The sequence below is a fragment of the Myotis myotis genome, unplaced genomic scaffold (genome assembly GCF_014108235.1).
Source record: "Myotis myotis isolate mMyoMyo1 unplaced genomic scaffold, mMyoMyo1.p scaffold_m19_p_7, whole genome shotgun sequence".
In the NCBI taxonomy this organism is placed as follows: Eukaryota; Metazoa; Chordata; class Mammalia; order Chiroptera; family Vespertilionidae; genus Myotis; species Myotis myotis.
This window is the reverse complement of record NW_023416379.1, coordinates 64,435,040-64,458,112: the sequence shown is the minus strand read 5'-3', so window position 1 is coordinate 64,458,112 and position 23,073 is coordinate 64,435,040. Positions and strand designations below refer to the sequence as shown.

General features: G+C 38.2%; 1 protein-coding gene across 2 annotated transcripts in view; it reads left to right on the top strand.

Moving 5' to 3' along the window:
• KCNQ5 (potassium voltage-gated channel subfamily Q member 5) overlaps positions 1-23,073 on the top strand; it is a 518,442-nt gene that overhangs the window by 368,190 nt on the left and 127,179 nt on the right. For both annotated transcript variants that reach the window (XM_036316808.1, XM_036316807.1), the window contains exon 3: positions 3,580-3,706. In XM_036316808.1, the coding sequence (XP_036172701.1) occupies positions 3,580-3,706 (127 nt within the window). The remainder of the gene's footprint in view (positions 1-3,579; positions 3,707-23,073) is intronic.

Sequence of the window (23,073 nt, the reverse complement as noted above, 5' to 3'; positions counted from 1 at the left end):
TCCAAGTCTTGGAGAGAGAACTTCCCCACAGCTGCTGCGCTGGGCCTGAGGAAGCTCTCCACACCTGCTGAGCTCTCACCTCCCACCGCTGCTTACTCAGTGACAGAAGATTTTCGAGGTTAGTTTTCACACAGTCTGAAACCAAGCCCTCATAGGGAATGCTAAGTAATGGTCTCTAGCAAGGAAGGACAAAAGAATTCTAATTCCATTATTATTTCCCTCAAGGCACAAGTTATGTTCCCGTGGTGAAATCCAGTTACAACTTCCTCTAGCTTTATTTGGAAATGAAAGATTTTTCCCTTACCCCTTAAAAAAAGCTGTAAGCAACAATGAGGTACCATCTCACACCTGTCAGACTGGCTATCATCAACAAATCAACAAACGACAAGTGCTGGAGAGGATGTGGAGAAAAAGGAACACTTGTGCACTGCTGGTGGGAATGCAGACTGGTGCAGCCACTATGGAAGACAGTATGGAGTTTCCTCAAAAAACTGAAAATGGAACTCTCATTTGACCCTGTGATCCCACTTCTAGGAATATATCCCAAGAAACCAGAAACACCAATCAGAAAGGATATATGCACCTCTATGTTCATAGCAGCACAATTCACCATAGCTAAGATCTGGAAACAGCCTAAGTGCCCATCAGTAGATGAATGGATTAGAAAACTGTGGTACATCTACACGATGGAACTGCTCTAAAAAGGAAGGAACCCTTACCATTTGCAACAGCATGGATGGAACTGGAGAGCATTATGCTAAGTGAAATAAACCAGTCAATGAAGGAAAAATACCACATGATCTCACTCATTCATGGATAATAGAGACCATTATAAACTTTTGAACAATAATAGATACAGAGGCAGAGCTGCCTCAAACAGATTGTCAAACTGCAGCGGGAAGGCCGGGGAGGGTTGGGGGGCAGGAGGTAGGGGGGAAAGAGATCAACCAAAGGACTTGTATGCATGCATATAAGCATAACCAATGGACATAAGACACTGGGGGATAGGGGAGGCTAGGGGACTGTCTAGGGGGGGGGGGGGCGGGAATGGACACATATGTAATACCCTTTGTAATACTTTAAGCAATAAAATAAAAAAAATAAAATAAATAAAATAAAATAAAAAAGCTGTAAGCAATATTCCTGAACAAGGGATCCTGAGTAACGAATTTGTAGACTTAATTTATCCTACCTCAGTGCCACCTAAAAATGATGCAAAATTACAATGGTTAAATATTTATTACTTTAGAATAATGTCAGCTATTCCCACAAAAAAGAAACATCATGATATGGTAGTGCCTGGGCCCTCAGGCATATTTGGGATATTCTTGGGTAATCTTATAATATGACCTGTCACCAGTGGCGTGCCAACCTTTCTGGCACAAGTAGGAGTTAGAGGCTGGGGTAGAAAAGTGGACTTGCCATTAGATCTGGATGGGGCACAGCTCCATGGGCATCATAGGCCTCGGCATGCTTTCTGTGTGTGGGAAGACGTGCTGGATGAAACACAGGTGATCTAGTACTGTAGCCATCTTAATAAATTACTAGACCCAACCACCCTGATATATAACAAAGCCAAAACAAAACAAAGCCCTCAGCCCTAGCCAGTTTTGCCCAGTGGATAGAATGTTGGCCTTTTGACTTAAATAGTTGAGGGTTCAATTTGGTCAAGGGCATGTACCTCAGTTGCGGCTCTGTCCCTGGCCCCTGTCAGGGCACATGCCAGAGGCAACCAATTGAAGTGTCTCTCTCACATTGATGTTTCTCTGTCTCTCTCTTACACTCCCCTCCCACTGCCCCCAGTCCATTCTCTCTAAAAAAAATCAATGGGAAAAAAATATCCTCAGGTGAGGATTAACAAAAACAAAAACCCTCATTTCATTACTAATAATGTTGCATAGTTTTGGTCATCTGTGCGTAAAGTCATCTTCAGAGATTTAACCCATAAATAGTTTTAAATCACTGTAAGTAAGCAGCAATGATGTTGGAGATTTATTTCTCATCGTGAGAAGTATTTGTGGGTTACTTAGTGCAAAATAACAGACGGATAAAATGATGTATCTCTACTAGGCATTTCCAAAGTGCAACACATCGTCACATACTCTAACTGAAGAAATAGACATTTGCCTGAAACTTGCAACACAAATGCCATTTTTCTAAATTTGATAACAGTTTTTATCTTGGTGCATGGGGTGGGAGAATGGGGAGTGGCTTAGAACCTTTACTTTCTATGCTCTATAGTTCTGTAATGTTTCATGTTTTCGTAAGGACCATGTATCACTTTTATAATGAAGCAATTATAGTAAAAATAATTTCATAAATAATAAGTTCAATAAAATTTAAAATATATATATATATATATATATATATATATATATTGTTCTGCATCAGCGATTTTCAACAGGTGCCACAAGAATTTTTAAAACATGCAATACCTGACTATTAAGTCAGGGGCGCTGACCTCTTTTCCCTTAGATTGCCAAATTTTAAAAAATGACAACAGCCAATACAACAATGGCTGTCAAAAAGTATACCTATTTTTTGTAAGATCAGCAAAAAATATATATATATATTGGTGCGCCACAGAATTTTGGTAGTTAGCTATGCATTCCATGAGATGAAAAAGGTTGAAGATAGCTGCTCTACATTACTGATGCTGAACCAACCCTTATTTCAAACAAGACAGAGAATTGTTTTTATAAAGAAACCAATTTTGATCAACTCAGTGCCTGTCCCTATAGGGGAAACAAGGTGGTATGATTAGCTTGCTCCAAAAATGCTTTCTTCTTAAAAATTCCATTGGGTTTCTCATTCTATGACCCACTGCTTAATGAGCCAATTTAGTTGGCCTTTCCCCAAGGTTCACTCACAACTCTTCCTAAATAATCTCAAAGTCCTTTTGCTGGAGCAGGTGTTATTTTCCAAGCAGCTCTCACCAAAGGCCAATATGATCATTAATAACCTTCAGATTCGAAGACTTTAGGCCCTAAAGTTTAGGGTCTCATGTCTGACAAAGCGTGCACATGCACAGTAATGTTTCTGAAACTTGCTGTTTTATGAGGAGATTTAGACATCATAATAAAAGAACTCAGCAAAGTTTTAAATAGTCAGTTCCTTTTCTCTGCTAGTAAGAACAACCCTTGAGGGCTTAGAGATAGTCACTTCTTGCAGCCAAATGGTCTGTTTTCTGTGAAACTGTGAAGTTGTGTTTTCAGGGTCCTCTCTTTCATTTCAGATCCTTCACATGTTACCAGGTAGCTGAAGTCAGCTACACTGGTAAGTCAGCTATACAAGGCAGATTGGTAATTCAACCTGCAAATTTAGTATTGAAACTGACTCTTAAATCTGCAGTGTTCAAGACTTGGAAAGGAATGGCATTCCATAATAGCAAATGCAGACAATATGAGTTCTCAATGTTCTCCAGGTTTACTTTGGTTTGGAGAAGAGATGTTCTTCAATTGTCTAAATTTAACAAATAGACGTTTTAGATGAAGTGCCTAAATGTTCAGAAATACGCTCCGAGCTTCTTGCTCTGGTTTGCTCCACAATACCTCTAACATGTCTGCTTTGATATTTTAGGAATTTGTGATGATTGTCGTCTTTGGTTTGGAGTTCATCATTCGAATCTGGTCTGCAGGTTGCTGTTGTCGGTACAGAGGATGGCAAGGAAGACTGAGGTTTGCCCGAAAGCCCTTCTGTGTTATAGGTAAATATCAAAGTCCAGATACCTGGACTTCTGCATCCTTTTCTTCTGCCTACTGCATTGCAACATTTGATTTATATTAAAATTAATATTTGTGGAGTATTTATCATGTCAGGCACGCTTGTGTTTTTCAAAGTGTTGACTCATTTAATCCTCACCACAACACTGTGTGGTAGGTATTTTTATTATTCCCATTTTACAGATGAAGAAACTGAGGCAAAGAAAAGTGAAATAAATTACAAAAAGTCATATCAGTAGTAAGTGGTGGAGCTGGGATTTGAGCCAGAAGGTCTGGCTCTAGAACACCCACCTGTATCAATTACGTTACACTGAACTATATGGTTCTCAGTGTTGACCTGAATTAGGGAAGCATTAATTTCAGAAAATATAAATAAGACCCTTTTCTCCCTTATAAGCAATGTCCCTTTTTGCTTCTAATTAACTGGAATGGATAGAAGTGTATTAGACTTGGTAATGCATGTCAATTAGTGTTCCTCAAGTTTGTTTTACTTTATGCACTGGTAACTTCAGACAGGATTAAGTGTTTTATACTCTGAAATATGAGTCACCCTCCCTGCAGTCCCTAAGTAAGAATCACATCTCTGCATCCCCCTAGATGCTGTGGTTTTCAGAGGGATTCCATTCACCTAGGTACCAATTTCAAATTATACTTATTAATGAAGATGTCATATAGCATTCTAGGGTTAAGATCTGGGATCTTCCAGTAATATATTTAAAAGTATATCATAAAATTGGAAACTCTCAAAAAATAATTTTAAAAAAGAGTAAATTGCCTACATCCAAGTCCTTTTTCCCTAAATATTGCAATGTAGATTTCATAAGGATAAAGATATTCCTTTATATAACCTTCAGTAAATTTAACATTGATGCAACACTTTATCTAATCTCCTGGTTGTATTCCAGTTTTGTCAGCTGATCCAATAATGTCCTCTACAGCATTTTTTCCTCCTCAATACATGATCCAGTCTGCATTTAGATCACATACTGCATTTAGTTGCCATGTCTCTTTAGTCACCTCTAATCTAGAACAATTCCTCAGACCTTCTTTGCTGCATGACATTGACATTTTAGAAGAACATAGCTTCAGCCCCACCCCCTTTTTAAAAAATAGAATGTTCTTCCTTTTGAGCAGAAAAACCCTACATATATAAGCTATATTGTTATGGTTGTTGTTGTTACTTAACAGCTAAATCTGGTTTTCTTGCTCTTTTTGCCTTCTCACTTCTTTGGCAGCCATTCAAATCCAAATAGTGAAAGTTCTTGGGGAGGCTTACTTATTATTTCAACCATTTCCACTCTCAGAAAGTGGATTTTTAATCTACAAAGTGATTTAGACTATCTCCTTCATCCACGACGGGTTTTCATTTTGTTTTAGAAGTCGGGAATTGTTGAGCAATCTTCTTAGTCTCCTCCTTTACCCCTGTTCCCTGAGGCAGGGGCAGAGTGAATGTAAGGACGCACTGGAGCAGGTCTCCCCATCCATGGGCCCTGTTAGGAACAATCTTTCATTCCACCCTTGTTGCGAAGGAAGAGCACTGTCGTGGCAAAGGAAGAATGGGTGGGCTCCCCACACTCTCTGCCACTGAGGCCCTTTCATAGTATACACACTTCAAAAGAGTCACCATTTATTCAGTCAAACTTTATAGAAATTTGGCGGTGTGTGAAGCACTGCAGTGACAATAGTGAAATTCTAAATTAACACAGTCTTAAAATGTCCTGTTTGGCCTCTGCTAATGAATTTTTATTTGTCCAACTGCCTCTCTTCTGCAAGAGTGGGCTTTTCTCCTCTTTGGAAACCATTGCTCAGGTAGAGAAAAAAATAGGTAGGAACTCCCAGCCTTGCAGGCCCGTCCAGCCCCAAAACATATTAGTGAAGGCTTTTGATTTTTCTCCCTGGAGATTTTTTTCTCTTTTGGAATTCTCTGCTCAAGCAACATCACAGAAGACTGTAACTTGATGTGAAACTACTGCATGAGTACTTTCTGTCCTTTAAAGGACCAAACAAAACAATTTACAAGGCAAATGGTTAGCCAAGACTCACTCAGCTTCTACAGGATAAGATTGGTTCATGGAAGGCTGCAGGAATGTTCCACTCCAGACTTTAAAACCAATTACAAATTGGTTTTGTTCCAGTTCCAGAGGCAATGCCAATGTATTTCCGGCCCGCAAGCTGAAAAGAAAGTTCTTTCCCAGATGCCTGCTGCCTTTTGATAGCTGTTTTCAACTCTGGATGCATCAGCCCCTCTTAGTGCTTTAATTGTTCTCTCCCAGTATCAGATCCTTGAGGTTTGGATGTGGCACATGGTTCTAAAAATGATGTTATGTTATATGTAATTTTAGACACCTTTGACCTTGTAAATAGTGACCATAAAAATTTAGTATAACATGGCTTAGGCATAGTTTCAAGTTTAGTTAACTCTTTAAGCCTTTTCTTCATTTGGGTATTTTTTTTTCTTTGTTCATAGGAAGTACTTTATAAATACTTGTAATAATAACAAAAGTGTCATGAAAATCAGAGTAGAAGAACCTATAACATGAGTCAGCTCTTTAAGAAATGTTAAGATGTCCTTCCAGTTTTCTTAATTTTTTTTAATTAAATCTATATTGTTCAGATTATTACATTTGTTCCTCTTTTTCCCCCCATAGCTCCCCACCTCCCAGTTCCCGCCCCACCCTCCGCCCTCACTCCCCACCCACTGTCCTCATCCATAGGTGCACAATTTTTGTCCAGTCTCTTCCCGCATCTCCCACACCCATTTCCCCCCCAAGAATAGTCAGTCCATTCCCTTTCTATGTCCCTGATTCTATTATAACCACCAGTTCATTCTGTATATCAGATTATTTATTCACTTGATTCGTAGATTCACTTGTTGATAGATGCATATTTGTTGTTCATAGTATGTATCTTTACCATTTTCTTCTTCCTCCTCTTCTTAAAGGATACCTTTCAGCATTTCATATAATACTGGTTTGGTGGTGATGAACCCCTTTAGCTTTTCCTTATCTGTGAAGCTCTTTATCTGACCTTCAATTCTGAATGATGGCTTTTCTGGATAAAGTAATCTTGGTTGTAGGTTCTTGGCATTCATCACTTTGAATATTTCTTGCCACTCCCTTCTGGCCTGCAAAGTTTCTGTTGAGAAATCAGCTGACAGTCGTATGGGTATTCCCTTGTAGGTAACTGAGTTTCTTTCTCTTGCTGCTTTTAAGATTCTCTCTTTGTCTTTTGCTCTTGGCATTTTAATGATGATGTGTCTTGGTGTGGTCCTCTTTGGATTCCTTTTGTTTAGGGTTCTCTGCGCTTCCTGGACCTGTAAGTCTATTTCTTTCACCAGTAGGGGAAGTTTTCTGTCATTATTTCTTCAAATAGGTTTTCAATATCTTGCTCTCTCTCATCTTCTGGCACCCCTATAATTCTGATGTTGGTACGCTTGAAGCTGTCCCAGAGGCTCCTTACAGTATCTTTGTATTTTCGGATTCTTTTTTCATTTTGCTTTTCCAGTTGGGTGTTTTTTGCTTCTTCGCATTTCAAATCTTTGTCTTGATTCTTGCGCTCCTCTGCTGCTTTACCATTTGCACCCACTGCTGTTGGGTGTCTGTATAATATTCTTTATTTCAGTCAGTGTATGCTTAATTTCTAGTTGGTTCTTTATCACAACATTGAGGGTCTCATTAGATTTCTTTAGATCTCATTAAGTTTATCGGCAGTTTCTAGAAAATTATTGAAAGCCCTTAAAAGTGTGGTTTTGAGCTCTATATCCTCCAATTCTGACATTTGCATCCTGTTTCTTTGTCTCCGCATTTTTTATGCTTTCTTGGTGCAACCCCTAGCGGTCTTTGTGTGCAGTCTTGTTGTAGTTAAGCCTTTATTGTTGTAGGTAATACTGGAGGGGATTTGACCTCCAGGCCAACTGGCTGTGAGAATCAGCTGTGCCTGCAGTGAGAGAACTTCTGTCCTCTAGGGAGGTGCTAATCTAGTCTTTGCCTGAGGCTATCCGGCAAATGCCTCTGTGCAGGGCTTGGGTGGGGCGGGTCCCAGGGGATCTACAGGGCGGGCTGAGCAAGCAGTTATGGCTGCTCTCAGTCCTGTCCCCAGGGGTTCTGCCTCTCAGAGTCCCAGCAACCGCTGCACACCTCAGAGAGAAAGCTGCCTTCGAGTTCCGACCAAAGCCAGACAGTCCCGCTTCTCCCGTTTGAGTCTGGGTCCCTAGAGACTCACCCGGATCTGGAGCTCAGAGTCTGAGACTCCCTCACAATTGAAACAGACAACCGCACCCTCAGCCACCAGCCCGCTCCGCATGCAGTCCGCACCTTAGTATTTGAATTCAGCACTGCACCTCCTCTGAGTCTCAGTATGCTATTCTCTTTCCTCCTAGTTGTAGAACTTCCACTCAGCCAGCCTTCCTGTGGTTCTGGATGATGTCCGTTCCGTCTTTTAGTTGTATTTTTGAAGTGGTTGTTCGAGGCAGCAAACTCCGGCTTTAACCTATGCCGCCATCTTCCTTCATTTGGGTATTTTTGTAAATTAATCACTTTGGAAGAAAATTTCATGGATAAGTATATAATGAGTCCCTATTAGAACAAAGACAATATTTATACTTACATTTAAGGTAACTATGCATTTTTTCAGTCTTTTATTTAAAGTGCATATAACAGTTTGATCCATGGCCCAGCTGAATTGAGGTAATAGTGAAACATGTTCAAATGTGGCTCGTTAGTATGAGGTCAATACAATTTTAACTTACACAGAGGAACCAAATGTCACCGGCCTGAAGGCAGCAGGCTGTAACAAATGACAAAACCCCTTCTGGGCCTGTTTAATAGGTCCATAAAAATGATTGATGTCACTGGTAAAATGATAAAGTATAATGTAAACTGAACCTTGTAGTTCCCGTGTTCAACATTATTTACTGTGATGAAATGGAACAAGGAGTAATATCTCTCTCATCTGTCCATGGTAACTGCTCTGAGTTTGAAAGTGTAGCTAAAATTTCTCAGATCTCCTTGTGTTTGTATGACTTGATTACTCTGAACATGCCAAATACACACCCAAATGTTTTTAGAAGTCTTAAGCATTCAAGAAAAAGATATAGATAAGATTGTGATAGGTTGGCTGTACCTTCAATGTGAAAAATGCTTTCTGTAAGCACACCGATATTATTCTTTCTGATTAGAAAGAGATGAAAGCTACTTGAGTGGGCATCTAGTAACCTTTCTATAGTATTGAGCCCTATAGACCAAATGATAATAATTGGACACAATTTGATAGAGGTCGCACAGGCTAATTCCCAAAGACTTTAGAACTCCCCCCTCCTGAACTGCCCAACCTCTTACCCCTGCACTCTAACCAGAATCAGGAGCATTTAAAAAACTTGTTGATTTAAGAAATCAGAAAATCATTGTATACTTATGTGTTGGGAAAACATTTTAAACAACAGTTGCTTACCTAGGGGAAGAAAAATGTCTATTAATTTTTTTTATTAGGTGCTGTCTTTCATTACTGTAATTATCTCTGCTTGGTTTGGGGAGTTTCCTTTGAAAACTGGTAAAATTTATTTTTTATTACAAAATTATTCCTTAGTCCTATATATTTAATTTACATCTCTCCTCAAAGACTCGGTTGAATTAACATTTCTACAAGTATGGGCAATAATCATTGCCTTACCAATTTTTAGGGTCAAGTATATTTTAGGATGACAATCCAGGTTGCCCTATACAATATTTTGACATTCAAGCACAAATCACTCATTCAATGACCTCAATATTGAGAATGTGTGAAATAACTTCAAAGACTGACTTTATAGTCATTCTTTTTTCAAGCTTTTATTAATGACCTACCTGAAAATTGCAAATAATACCAAAGGCTGGTACTTAGATCAGGATAATGAGCCTGATGTGTCAGGAAGCCAACAAATTACTTCCAACAGTGGCTTGTTTGGATTCCCTGGTGAATTTAAAGACAGGTATAATAGGGCCATATTTTTCAGTCTTGCAATGCATCTTAAAGAAACAGAAAATACCAGCCTGTTATTAATCTTGGATCTGTACTTGATGCTAAATTTAAGTTGATTTCTTAATGCAGTTTTAACAGTTTTCCTTCTGTGTAATATTTCCACAAGAGGACAAAGGAGACAAATCACAGCACAGATCTTTCCCTCATGAATTGAGCACATGTGCCTTTGACATGAGATAATGGTCTCTCAGGAAAATGCCAACAAGTGAATTTTTTAATAAGAAAAAAATAACCAGCCTCTTACTTGGCTAAAACAAAATAGAAGCCTCTATTAAAATCAACCACACAGCCAAGGCCACTCTAATATATCTGCGAGTTCATCCTATTAAAAGGCAACTTCAGCTGCTAATGTGTTCAAAAGTTAAATCAGAGATTCCCAGAACTGCCACTGCCCTCTCAACTGAAGATTTGAGACATGATTCTTCATCACCATCAACAGGCATTCAGCATTTTTTTGTTTTTGTTTTTTGCTTCTCTGCCTTCTCCATCTTCAGTTCTATGAAACATTGAATTTTGTTCTAAGCCTTTGAGTTGCATCATTTTATATACCTTCTAATCTTTTCTCTCTTTTGGTAGAAATTATATCCTCTCTTATTTCCTATCTTCTTCTGTTTCTCTTTACTTCTAAGTCTTCAAACTACTTCACATATAGATTTATTCCATATGATTCATTGGACCATCTGAGGACAATTAAACCCTATTGGATTGATTTATCACAAAAAGCCATTAAAGTCTTTTCAGTCCCTTTAGTTACTGATAGCTGATATTTATTAAGACCTGTTCTATGCTAGGTACTGCTCTGAGCACTCTATAAATATTATATCCCATTTTGTATGAGGAAGTAAGACAGGGTTTAAGAGACTTGCCCACAGAAAGATGGTAGGTTAAAGAAACAAGATTCGCTGTTTGTGATTTCACTCTAGAAAAATATACTTACCTAATGTGCTGTTTTTATTCACAACACCAAATCTGAAGCTTTTTTTCTCATACCAGCCAATCCTCCCACTCTCAAGACACCAACGGGGTATTCAACAACTCAATTAAATTCTGATACTAACTGCACAGAGTTAGTGCAGATTCCACAGGTTAAGAACTGAGTCCCGATAAGAAAAAACTGAGAACAAAGATGGCGGCATAGGTTAACGCCGGAGTTTGCTGCCTTGAACAACTACTTCAAAAGTGAAACTAAAAGACGGAAGGGACATCACCCAGAACCACAGGAACGCTGGCTGAGTGGAAGTCCTACAACTAGGAGGAAAGAGAAACGCATACGGACACTCAGAGGAGACGCAGTGCTGAAGTCAAATTCTGAGGTGCGGAGTGCGCGGAGCGGGCTGGCGGCAGAGGGCGCGGTTGGCGTTTCCAATCGGGAGGGAGTCGCAGACTCTGAGCTCCAGATAAGGGCGAGTCTTTAGGGACCCAGACTCAAACGGGAGAAGCGGGACTGTCTGGCTTTGGTCAGAGAGAGTGCAGCTTTCTCTCCGAGGTTTGCAGTGGGTGCTGGGACTCAGAGAGGCAGAGCCCTTGGGGACAGGACTGAGAGCCGCCATAACTGCTCTCTCCGGCCCACCCTGTTGATCCTGTGCGACCCGCCCCGCCCAAGCCCTGCACACAGGCATTTGCCGGATAGCCTCAGGCAAAGGCTAGATTAGCACCTCCGTAGAGGACAGAAGTTCTCTCACTGCAGACACAGCTGATTCTCATAGCCACTTGGCCTGGAGGTCAAACCCTCCCTGGTATTAGCTACAACAATCAAGGTTTAACTATAAGACTGCACACAAAGACCACTAGGGGGTGCACCAAGGAAGCACAACAAAATGCGGAGACAAAGAAACAGGACAAAATTGTCAATGGAAGATATAGAGTTCAGAACCACACTTTTAAGGTCTCTCAAGAACTGTTTAGAAGCCGCCGATAAACTTAATGAGATCTACAAGAAAACTAATGAGACCCTCGATCTTATATTGGGGAACCAACTAGAAATTAAGCATACACGGACTGAAATAATGAATATTATACAGACTCCCGACAGCAGACCAGAGGAGCGCAAGAATCAAGTCAATGATTTGAAATTCGAGGAAGCAAAAAACACCCAACCGGAAAAGCAAAATGAAAAAAGAATCCAAAAATGCGAGGATAGTGTAAGGAGCCTCTGGGACAGCTTCAAGCGTACCAACATCAGAATTATAGGGGTGCCAGAAGATGAGAGAGAGCAAGATATTGAAAACCTATTTGAAGAAATAATGACAGAAAACTTCCCCCACCTGGTGAAAGAAGTGGACTTACAGGTCCAAGAAGCGCGGAGAACCCCAAACAAAAGGAATCCAAAGAGGACCACACCAAGACACATCATCATTAAAATGCCAAGAGCAAAAGATAAAGAGAGAATCTTAAAAACAGCAAGAGAAAGAAACTCAGTTACCTACAAGGGAATACCCATACGACTGTCAGCTGATTTCTCAACAGAAACTTTGCAGACCAGAAGGGAGTGGCAAGAAATATTCAAAGTGATGAATACCAAGAACCTACAACCAAGATTACTTTATCCAGCAAAGCTATCATTCAGAATTGAAGGTCAGATAAAGAGCTTCACAGATAAGGAAAAGCTAAAGGAGTTCATCACCACCAAACCAGGATTATATGAAATGCTGAAAGGTATCCTTTAAGAAGAGGAAGAGGAAGAAAAAGGTAAAGATACAAATTATGAACAACAAATATGCATCTATCAACAAGTGAATCTAAGAATCAAGTGAATAAATAATCTGATGAACAGAATGAACTGGTGGTTATAATAGAATCAGGGACATAGAAAGGGAATGGACTGACCATTCTTGGGGGGGAAAGGGGTGTGGGAGATGCGGGAAGAGACTGGACAAAAATCGTGCACCTATGGATGAGGACAGTGGGTGGGGAGTGAGGGCAGAGGGTGGGGCGGGAACTGGGAGGAGGGGAGTTATGGGGGGGAAAAAAGAGGAACAAATGTAATAATCTGAACAATAAAGATTTAATTAAAAATGAAATTAAATAAAAGAAAAGAAAAGAAAAGAAAAAACTATAAAATACTTATCACATAAAAAAAAAAGAACTGAGTCCCACAAGACTCCCCCTGCACCCCACTCCCAGACTTGACTTGCCAGCTATAATGAGGTTCCTCACACATGCTTCTACCCAGGTAACTACAACTATAAGAGTTTCCATACTCCCCATCTCAGGTTTGAAAATTCACTAAAATGATTCACAGAACTGAGGAAAGTGCTTTACTTACTATTTTTGGTTATTTATAAAAGATACAATTCCAGCACAGGCAAATGGAAGAGAAGCATAGGACAGTTATTTGGTGAAGGGAAATGACTAGTATGGCACTTCCATGCCCTCTCCAGGCATGCCACCCTCCCAGCACCTCAATGTGTTCACCAACCTGGAAGCTCTCAGAACCTCATGGTTTAGATATTTTCATGGAGTTCTCATTACTTAGGCACAATTGATTAAATCATTGACCATTGTTGATTGAACTCATCTCTAGACCTCCTTCCCTTTCCAGAGGTCCAGGGTTGGGCTTGAAATTCCAACTCTCTGACAATGCTTTGGTCTTTCTGGTAACTGGTCCCAATCTTAAAACTATGGTCATCTCATTAGCATAAAAAAGACATTTATCACTCCAGAGATTCCAAGGATTTTGGTAGCAGTGTGCCAGGAACCCAGGACACTGACCAAGTAATTATCTATTTCCCATACCCAGGACAACGACCAAGAAATTATCTATTTTCCGTTGTACCACACTACCCAACTATGACAAAATTACCCTTGTTTAAGTGTAATTGAATCTTGTTCATTGTCATCAACTCACAAAAGAACCTGATACTTTTATGTACATCTTTAGTAATCCAAGATTTTTTAATGAGAAGTTGGACTTTACAAAATGACTTTCCTTGCAGTATCAGTCTTAATTTTACCAGGTTTACTTTATCAGGTCACTTATTTCTGTTCTCTAACCTAAAGGGGAAATTGGGCTCTAAAGTAGTTATACTTGCCTTGTATCAGATTGCATATGCTCTTAAGCAGAGTTATCATGAGGTTCTCCATGTATTTTCTAATTGGAAACATCTCCAGGATATGTAATGTTACTCCCAGAAAAGCCTTTGAATGTTTATTAACATTAGTAGACTATTCAGAAACCTGTTTAGGTGATTGTTGACCTGATGCACAAATTTGAACTTACAAAGTAGCTTGATTAGCTGGTATGACTTAACCAAAGAGAAAATGCCCTTAGAGGGAAATGAATAACAAATTATTATTTCCCATTCTTTCTATAAACTTCAGTAGAGCACTGTGATATATTGTACTAATATTCTGTACTATCAAATGTTCTGTAAGAAAATTCATTCACAGACAGAGCACTTATTACATGCTAAACATGGTCTTATGTGTAAAAAACTCAAAGATGAATGGAACATGGTCCCTGCCTGTAAAAGTACAGTCTCCTGGGCTCTTAAAGAAGGGCAAAACTGGAAGGAGGGAGACTAATTATGGTGACACCAAGTAAAGGTGATGGAGGTGGAAGTACTTGTGGGGAGAAGATATAGAATCTCATTACAAATTGTATGAGACACCGGAGCAAAAGGTACCCCAGGTTTTTAGTTTAGTCACCCAACAAACATTTACACAATGTGCATCATGTCCAAGCATAATTCGAGATGCTGGAGAGATTGTGTTGCGCCAAATGGGCAAGGTCCTACTCATAGAACGAATATCCCATGGACAGAAAAAAAAATACACAAGCATATTTTTGAAAAGTAAGGTATCAACTGGAGAGAGATGCAATGAAGAAAATAAAACAGAAATGTCGGGGGCTTCTTTAGATTGGGGGGCCTGAGAAAGTCTTTTTAAGGAATGGACCCTCAAGGGAACCAGTCACGAGAAGATTTAGGCAGATATCTTTACAGGCCAGAAAAATGGTAATTGCAAACATTCTTAAAACCCAATGAGCTTGGCTTGTCCAAGGGAGAGACATTTTGGCTGGAGCTCAGTGAGTAGTGGGGAGAGGAGTAGGAGCTGATGGACAGATAGGCAGAGGTCACATGAGGGTCATGTAGGCCATATGAGGGCATATACTAGTAGTTACCTGATACAAGGCAGCTTCTAGTATCAGGTTACCACACTAGTTAAAGGTTCAATAGATCAGTGGCAAGTATGATGCTGAATTTTGATCAGGCAACAAAAAGTATGGATATACAAAGCTCTGGGTTTTTTAGTTATCTATACCTGTTTGAACTTTGTGGCAGCAATATGCAAATTTTACTCATTCAGAAGAATATAAGCCTATTCCCTCTCACTTTCCCATATAACTATATTTCTACCCTTGCAAACATGAAATATCAAAACCGAAAATGAAATGTGTTATTTTCTATAAGCCACAGGAATTAGGAGAATATGGTGAAAACTTTTCTCAGCCCCATTGACAGCAGTTGCCGGTAAACAATCCCTAAGAGCCTACTTACCAAAGGACTGTGAGCATCCTCTTACTTAGAACGGTGGCAATGCAGAGTTATCTCATTAAAGATTATTTATTTCCTTTGATAAGTTGTCCCTTTTTGCCTCGAAATGTTATCTGAAAACTTATGATCAATAAGAAACATTAAACTATCACTATGGGGTAAATTTTCAAAATGGTGCTTGGAATTTGCCAGTATGAGTCCCATTAACTTCAATGGAAGTCCTGCCGTTAAACCGCTGCACATAGCTTTGAAAATGTTCTACAGTACATTTTTGCAGTCTTTTATTTTTTATTTTTAATAAATACCACAGAGCTACTCAGTGCACAGCTGATTGCAGTATTTAAGAAAGTGGGTAATGTACTGTGCAGTAGGAGGCTTTTAAAATTAGATTTTAAAGCTTCATTCCTGTTAAGAGTCACAACAACAATATAAATACATCTTTAATTCTTCAAAGAGCACTTTTCCATCAAGGAATTTGGAGCACAATTAGAATGTAGAGCTCATAAAGCAGCAGCACCATGTCCCTCTGAGACATTGTTTATCTCACTCTATAGACAGAAGAATTGAGGCGCCGTGAAATAAGGCCGGGGGGGGGGGGGCGCTCATACCTGGCCCCTAAGTCAGCAGTGAAGCTAGTAATAGAATTCTGCCTCCCTAGAGCCTATTGCTCTAAAGCACTGCCTCTTCTGAGAGTCAAATTTAATTACAGCGTAATCCATTTAATCTACATTTGGAAGAATAATGATGGAGCAGGGAAAATGAATTTATTAAAGGGTTGGTGGGAGACCATGTTAGATTAGCAACTTTCTTTTCAGGATCCAGATTTTCATGTGGTATCTGATGCCATGAAAGAGACGATCCTAATTCTACTGGCCACAATTGGAAAGGACTTTTTATTTTCCTCATTTTTAAACAGAAGCAAAAGTTCCAAATGAAAATGCTGCAGAACCATCTTTTTTTGTTAGAAATAGCTTACTGATTTTTTTTTCTTTAATTATGAAAGAAAACAGTGCATTACTTTCCCTCTGGACCCTTCTAGTTTGAAAGAAAGAACCACATTGAGCTAAATGCTCAACTCACAGCCTTCCTTGAAACAAAAGATGAGTGAGCCTTTGCTTCATTTTTGACTTTTGATTACTTGTCCACTAATTCACTGTGGTTATTACTTACATAAGTAATCTTCTTTTAAAGCTGAAAATACCAGAAGGTTGAGAGTTGGGCTATCTGGTGTTACATGAACAGGAATAAAATTTCATAGTTTAAATTATAAATCATATTTATGGACTATCTCAGATAAATCCTATGAAAATCTTATTAAAGTTGGAAAAGATTATGATACCCATTTTATTTGTTTTCCTTGTATTGAATTTATTGGGGTGATACTGATTAACAAAATTATACAGGTTTCAGGTTGCACAATTCCACAACACATTACTACCCCAAGTCAAGTCTCCTTCCATCACCATTTATCTCCCATATGCCCTCTTCCATCTCCCCCCATATGATACCCATTTTATAAATTTAAAAATGGAGTGTTAACTTATGGGTCTTATCAAGGGTCACACTGCATATAAGCAAAAGAATCAGAACAAAAAATACAGAGAAATATTTGCTCACATCGAGTCCCAAGGTGTTTCTATGACACCACATCTCCCTCCACTACCCACTGTGGCATAGGAACAAATGAATAAACCATGTGCTGAAGTCTGATTCCCATCCCAAACCTCCTCCACCCCACATTTTAGCTGAAGTCTAAAAAAAAATAGACATCAGTGTCATAAAATGTACAATTCTTTTTCCCATTAGCCATCTTCCTAAGGTCAGGCCTTTTTTTTTTCAACTTCTTATTTTGAGATAACTTTAGACTTAGCACTTACAAATATAATACAAAGAGTTCCCTTGAACCCATGTACTTTCATCCAGCTTCCCCCACTGATAACATCTGACATAAGTATGGTGCAATTATCAAAACCAGGAAGTTGATATGGATATATACAGTGGGGCCTTGACTTACGAGTGTCCCGACTAATGAGTTTTTCGAGATACAAGCCGTCTCTCAGCCGATTTTTTGCTTTGAGTTGCGAGCTAAAATTCGGGTTATGAGCCAGCTTCAGATACCCCACCGCTAGTTGGCGCAGCGAACATCACAGTGAACACCACAACATCAGCCCAGCATCACGTGTCTCACTCATTCACTTTAAGATTTGACATACGAGTAATTTGAGTTATGAGCTCTGTCACGAATTAAACTCGTAAGTCAAGGCCCCACTGTATTACGAACTAAACTGCAGACATTCAGATTTCGCCAATTTTTGCATGCACTCAATTTTTTCTATATATACCACATTGAAATTTTATCATAGCCATAGATTAATTTAATTATCACAGTCAAGATACAAAACTTTCCCATCACCCTAAAGCAGCGGTTCTCAACCTGTGGGTCGCGACCCCTTTGGCAGTCAAACAACCCTTTCACAGGGGCCGCCTAAGACCATCCTGCATATCAGATATTTACATTACGATTCATAACAGTAGCAACATTACAGTTATGAAGTAGCAACGAAAATAATTTTATGGTTGGGTCACAACATGAGGAACTGTTTTTAAAGAGCCAGAAGGTTGAGAACCACTGCCCTAAAGTATCTTGGAGTGCTATCCCTTACATTATCCCTTTAGAGTTACTCCCCTTCCCGATCCTAACCCCTGGGAATCATTAATCTATTCTCCATCACTGTAATTTTGTCATTTTTAGAATGTTATGTAAATGGAATCATATAGTAGTAACCTTTCAAAAATGGCTTTTTCCCCTAACTCAGCATAATGCTCTTGATATCCATCCAAGTCACTGCATGTATCAGTATCTCATTCCTTTTTACTGCTGAATAGTATTCCATAATATGGATGTACCATAGTTTATCCATTAACCTTTAAATGGTCAATGAATTGTTTCTCAATTTTGGCTATTGCAAATAAGGGTGCTATGAATATTCGTGCACAGGTTTTTGTATGAACATAAGTTTTTATTTCTCTAGGGTAAATACCCAGGAATGAGATTACTGGGTCATATGGTAAGTGTTTCTTTAACTTTATCAGAAATTGCCAAACTGTCTTCCAGAATGCGACCATTCCTTTCAAAATATAAAAATGCCTAGAATATTTCATGGTAATAAATCACAGCTAGGCTGACTTATGTGACATTTTTTATCTTCATAGAAATTGAATGATTCTACTTTATCTGTTTTTCTATGAAAATTATTTTCACAAGCAGAAGTTTCTAAAATTCATATTTAACCACTTGGATCAATAAAACAAATTAAAATATAGTCATTAAGGAGAAGTCCTTCGTGATCTGGTAAATGAATGTAACTTTGACGTTTACGTAGATGAAGTGTTGAGAGACCAATTAATGTAAAAAGTCAATACTATACAGACTCCTGAAGGACCATTACTTAAATCTAACTTTATTTTGTAGAAAGTCCCTTTTCAAACAAACATTAATGAGACCAATACTAACTATGCTTGCCTGCTGAAGGATATACGAACAGTTGTTCCTCAGTCTCTGCAGGGGTTGGTTCCAGAACCCCCACAGATATCAAAATCCCCAGAAGCACAAGTCCCTTATGTAAAATGGCCTAGTATTTGCATATAACCTACGCTTATATTTCCCTCCCATATACTTTGATTCATCTACAGATTAGTTATAATAGCCAATATAATGTAAGTGACATACATATACTGCATTGTTAGGGAATAATGAAAAGAAAATAAGTCTGCAACCATCCTAGGTCTAACTTCATAGTGCATGTCAACAACAACATAACTTTTCTCTTTGGAATATTTTTGTTTCCCAGTCAGTTAAATCTCTGGATAGGAAACCCATGGAGGGCCAGCTGTAAGCACGTTAGTTAGAGCTTTAAAGCGCAACTGCAACAGAATAAAAAGTTTAAAATGTCTACCAAGGCCCAGTGGAGCTTTATAGCAAAGTGAGCCCCAATATTCATGGTTCTGATGTGATCTAAAAAGAAGTCATTTGTTCTCCCTAATTCCACACTTTTCTGAAATCCCCCCATTCTTAAAACGATTCTCTCAGATTCTGCTTTTCCTCCATCATTTTCTTTAATGTCTCCCAATGGATTCTTCATCACCATCAACAAAAAGGTCATGTTCTCAAAAGTTAATAACAACCCCATGTGCTCAAATTCATGAATTTCAACTTCATTCTCACTGTGTTTATAAGTGATGTTGGAACAACTAATTACTCATTTTGAAAAAGATAAATTTGATCCATATATATCTTACCAGATCCCAAGACAAACTCCAAATAAATCAAAGATTTAAATAAAACTATAAATACTGGATAGCAGAATTGGCTAAATTTTTTTGTAGTCATGGAACCAGAAGACCTTTCTAACTGCAACTAAAAATATAGAAGCTATAGAAGAAAATATTGGTAAATTTAGACTACATAAAAATTAAAAATTTATAGAATTAGGCTAAATGAAATCAAATAATGCTGCATAAAATAAAACAAACAAGCAAAGTCAAAAGACAAATATGGGAAAATACAGCTCCTATCAGAGATAAAGAGTTAATCATTTAAATGTAAAGAGCTCTAGAAATTCAGAAGAAAAATTTAACATCCCAATAAAAGATGTCAAATGAATATGAACAGGCAGTTCACAGAAAAAATATCTGTATTCCTCATAGTATTTCCTCAGATTGACAAAAATCCAAAATCTGACTACACATTTTTAGTGAGACCATGAGGGAAATGGCATTTATACTCCATAGAATGCAAAATGGTATCACCCTTATGGAAAAGTGTCAATGTCTCATAAAATTACATGGCATTTACACTTCAACTCAAAAGTGTGCTTCCTAATAGTTTCATTAATATATAATAAGTATTCAGTGTAGCTGAATAAGCTAAGAATATAATAAATAACATGCAATGAAGTTATATAGTTATGTAGTTTGGAAAGATCTCAGTATATATAAGCAAAAGGAAAAAATTTAATACTGCATTTGTAGTATGCTATATTTTTGTGTAAGAAAAGACAAGCAATATATAGTCATATTGGTTTTTTTATTTGTATAAAGACACATTGGCCATGTTTTTAAAAAAAATAAAAATGTTCACTTGATAATGAGAAAGGGCAAAGTGAATGGGGACAGGGCTGAGAGCAAGAGTAATCATTAATTTCTCTTTATACCATTTTGATATTTAAACTATAAACATATTAACTATTTAAAAACTAAATTAAAACAATGTTGCCTGCACATAATAAGCACAACATAAATGCTGATTATTATTATATTTGTTGTCCAGTGATGTTGGGATGGGTTGATCGGTTCCCATAATGTGCCATTATGCAGAATCTCACACTGGAGGCATTTTTGTCACTGCAAAGATAAGTGTTGGAGGTAACTTACCATAGGATTTTCACTTGAATGTTCCTCAGCCCTAGGCTGAAGTAACACAAAACAGCATTTTTAACTCCCTTAACAGAGCCCTGTCTGGAAAGGTTTCCTAAGATTGGCCTTAATTTGCTCTCCACACATTTCTTTAATATTAAACTTGGAATTTTAGTTGTACTTTCCCAAAAGATTGCCCAAGAAGATTAAATAAAATAATACATGTAAAAATTTTAGCTTAGTGCCTGGCATGTAATAAATACTAGTACACTATAACTGTTAGTGGAATACATTGAATCAACAAAGTAATGGGTTCAGTCTGATCTCTGATCAATCCCAGAATCAATAAATACAATCAGAAAAAAAAGTATCAATTCTGTAAGACCTCTTTGTATGTTTTTGTTGGTTGCTTTTTCTCAATCAATACTTATTTCCTAGAATTTGAGAGTCTATGTATCTTAAATAAGAATATATTTTATTTTCAAAGAGGAGTGGATGGGGAGGGTACTTTTTAGTCTAGAGCTCTTCAGATGTGATCATGTCAGATATGATTGTGTTATGGTACCTAAAGGATGTTGGGTTAATAAGAGGGGTTTGATTGTCCATTATGGCTTAACGTATGTTTCCCCCTGGTTTTCCTGGCCCCTTAACTAGGTTAGCTGATGCTCCACTGTGCTCCTTGTATTCCTCCATTCAGTGTCTCCTATGCCGACTGTCCTCTCATCCCCGTATGTGCAGGGTGCCATCTCTCTTGTTCACCCATCCAAGTCCCATCCGTGCCTTTACTATTGTATACCCAGGTGCTAGCAGTTTCTGGCCACAATAAATGTGTATCAAGTGAATAAAAAGTTCAAAACAGCTCAAGCTAGTAGACATTCACATGTAGAATCTTACCCCGCCCCCTCCCGTTGTCCTTCTACATACACAGTGTAAAAACAATATGAGAAAATGAAGGAAAAAACTGTTACAAGTATCCAAGCAATGCAAGACAAAAAATAAAATAAAATAGCACCTTTACCTCAGTTATCAAGAGTTTTCAGAAGAATAATATTTACCTGCATTTTTTGGTCTAATTGCTTCAGTTCCCTACTTTCATTTGATTATGTGAATGTGATGATATTTTTAAATAAAGTGCTTACTTTGCATGCTTGTAATTAATTATAGGCTTCTTTACAGGAGGCTCCTCTACCCCCATGTTACCTTTCTCTCAATGTTTTTACTTTTGCCTTTTAAATACTGTATTTGCTTTTAGCTCCTACCACAGACTCCAAATCTGTGTTTGGAATTTGGAGATCAAAGGACTGTAGCTAATCCTCAAGACATTTGCCCTTAAGAATCCATTTCTTATCAAGTTTCTGTGGTTTTCTGGAGTATTTACTGGTCATAATGTTAAAATGTGCACATCTGAAACTATTTTTGAGTTACGTTTTCTTGATACATCTCCACATTTAGTGTGTGGGAAAATATCCTGCTCCGAATGGCAATGAGCTCTGGTCGGCCATCCCCGGCCTCATTATCAAGGATGCCTAGGTCAAATCATCACATGTTTTCAATAACCCTTGTTTTTGTTCTCCTTGAAGCAGAGCATGTCTCATTCAAAAAGCTCATAATGGTAGGAAAGGAATTGATAATGAAAAGGAAGTGAGTCCAAAGTAGGATTTTTTTCTCATAGCTTAGGATGTGTTATGTGACCGTATGTATGTTCTGCAGACTGAGCTACAGCTTCCCGAGTTGTTTAACCACGAATTCTAATCCTGTGCTGGCTTGTATTATCTTCTATAAGCCTCTCCAGGACACCATTTCTTTCCTTTTAAACATGGATGAGAACAGAAATATACTTTGTAGGGTTCATAAACAGTAGCACATAAAAGCAAATATGAAATTAAAATGTTCTAAAAACTGCCCTGTAGCTAGTGCCAATGAGGGCAAATTTGGGCAAGAATTTCATAATTAAAGATGGAATTTAGAGTGTAATTAAACACAATTTGTTTAGTTAGTAACCCCTCTAAAAATACAGATAGAGGGTAGGATAGATCTGCACATGGCAACATGTAGGATTTCCAAAATTATAATGAGTGTCAGGTATTTATTTGTGGCTTGTGTTTACTCATGTTTACTCCTTTTAAGCACTATCTTTTCATTCTTTACAGAAGAAAAAGTCCATTTCTCACACTCCAGTTTTTATCCCTAAGGATTATTCAGAAGCCTAAACTGTATCTATTTCTTACTTCTAAAAATAAGAAGTTGCACATTGAAAAAGATTAAGAAAGCCAGGTGTACCAGGTAATTCTCGATTTCCCTCCAGAAGACTTAAAATGAAACCCCATCCAGAGGTGCCCTTTGCTTAGTGACATTTTAGCTTAAGTGGCATGTTCCTCTGCAAAATTCAAATAGCACAGTCTATTCAAACCACTTCCTAAAGATAT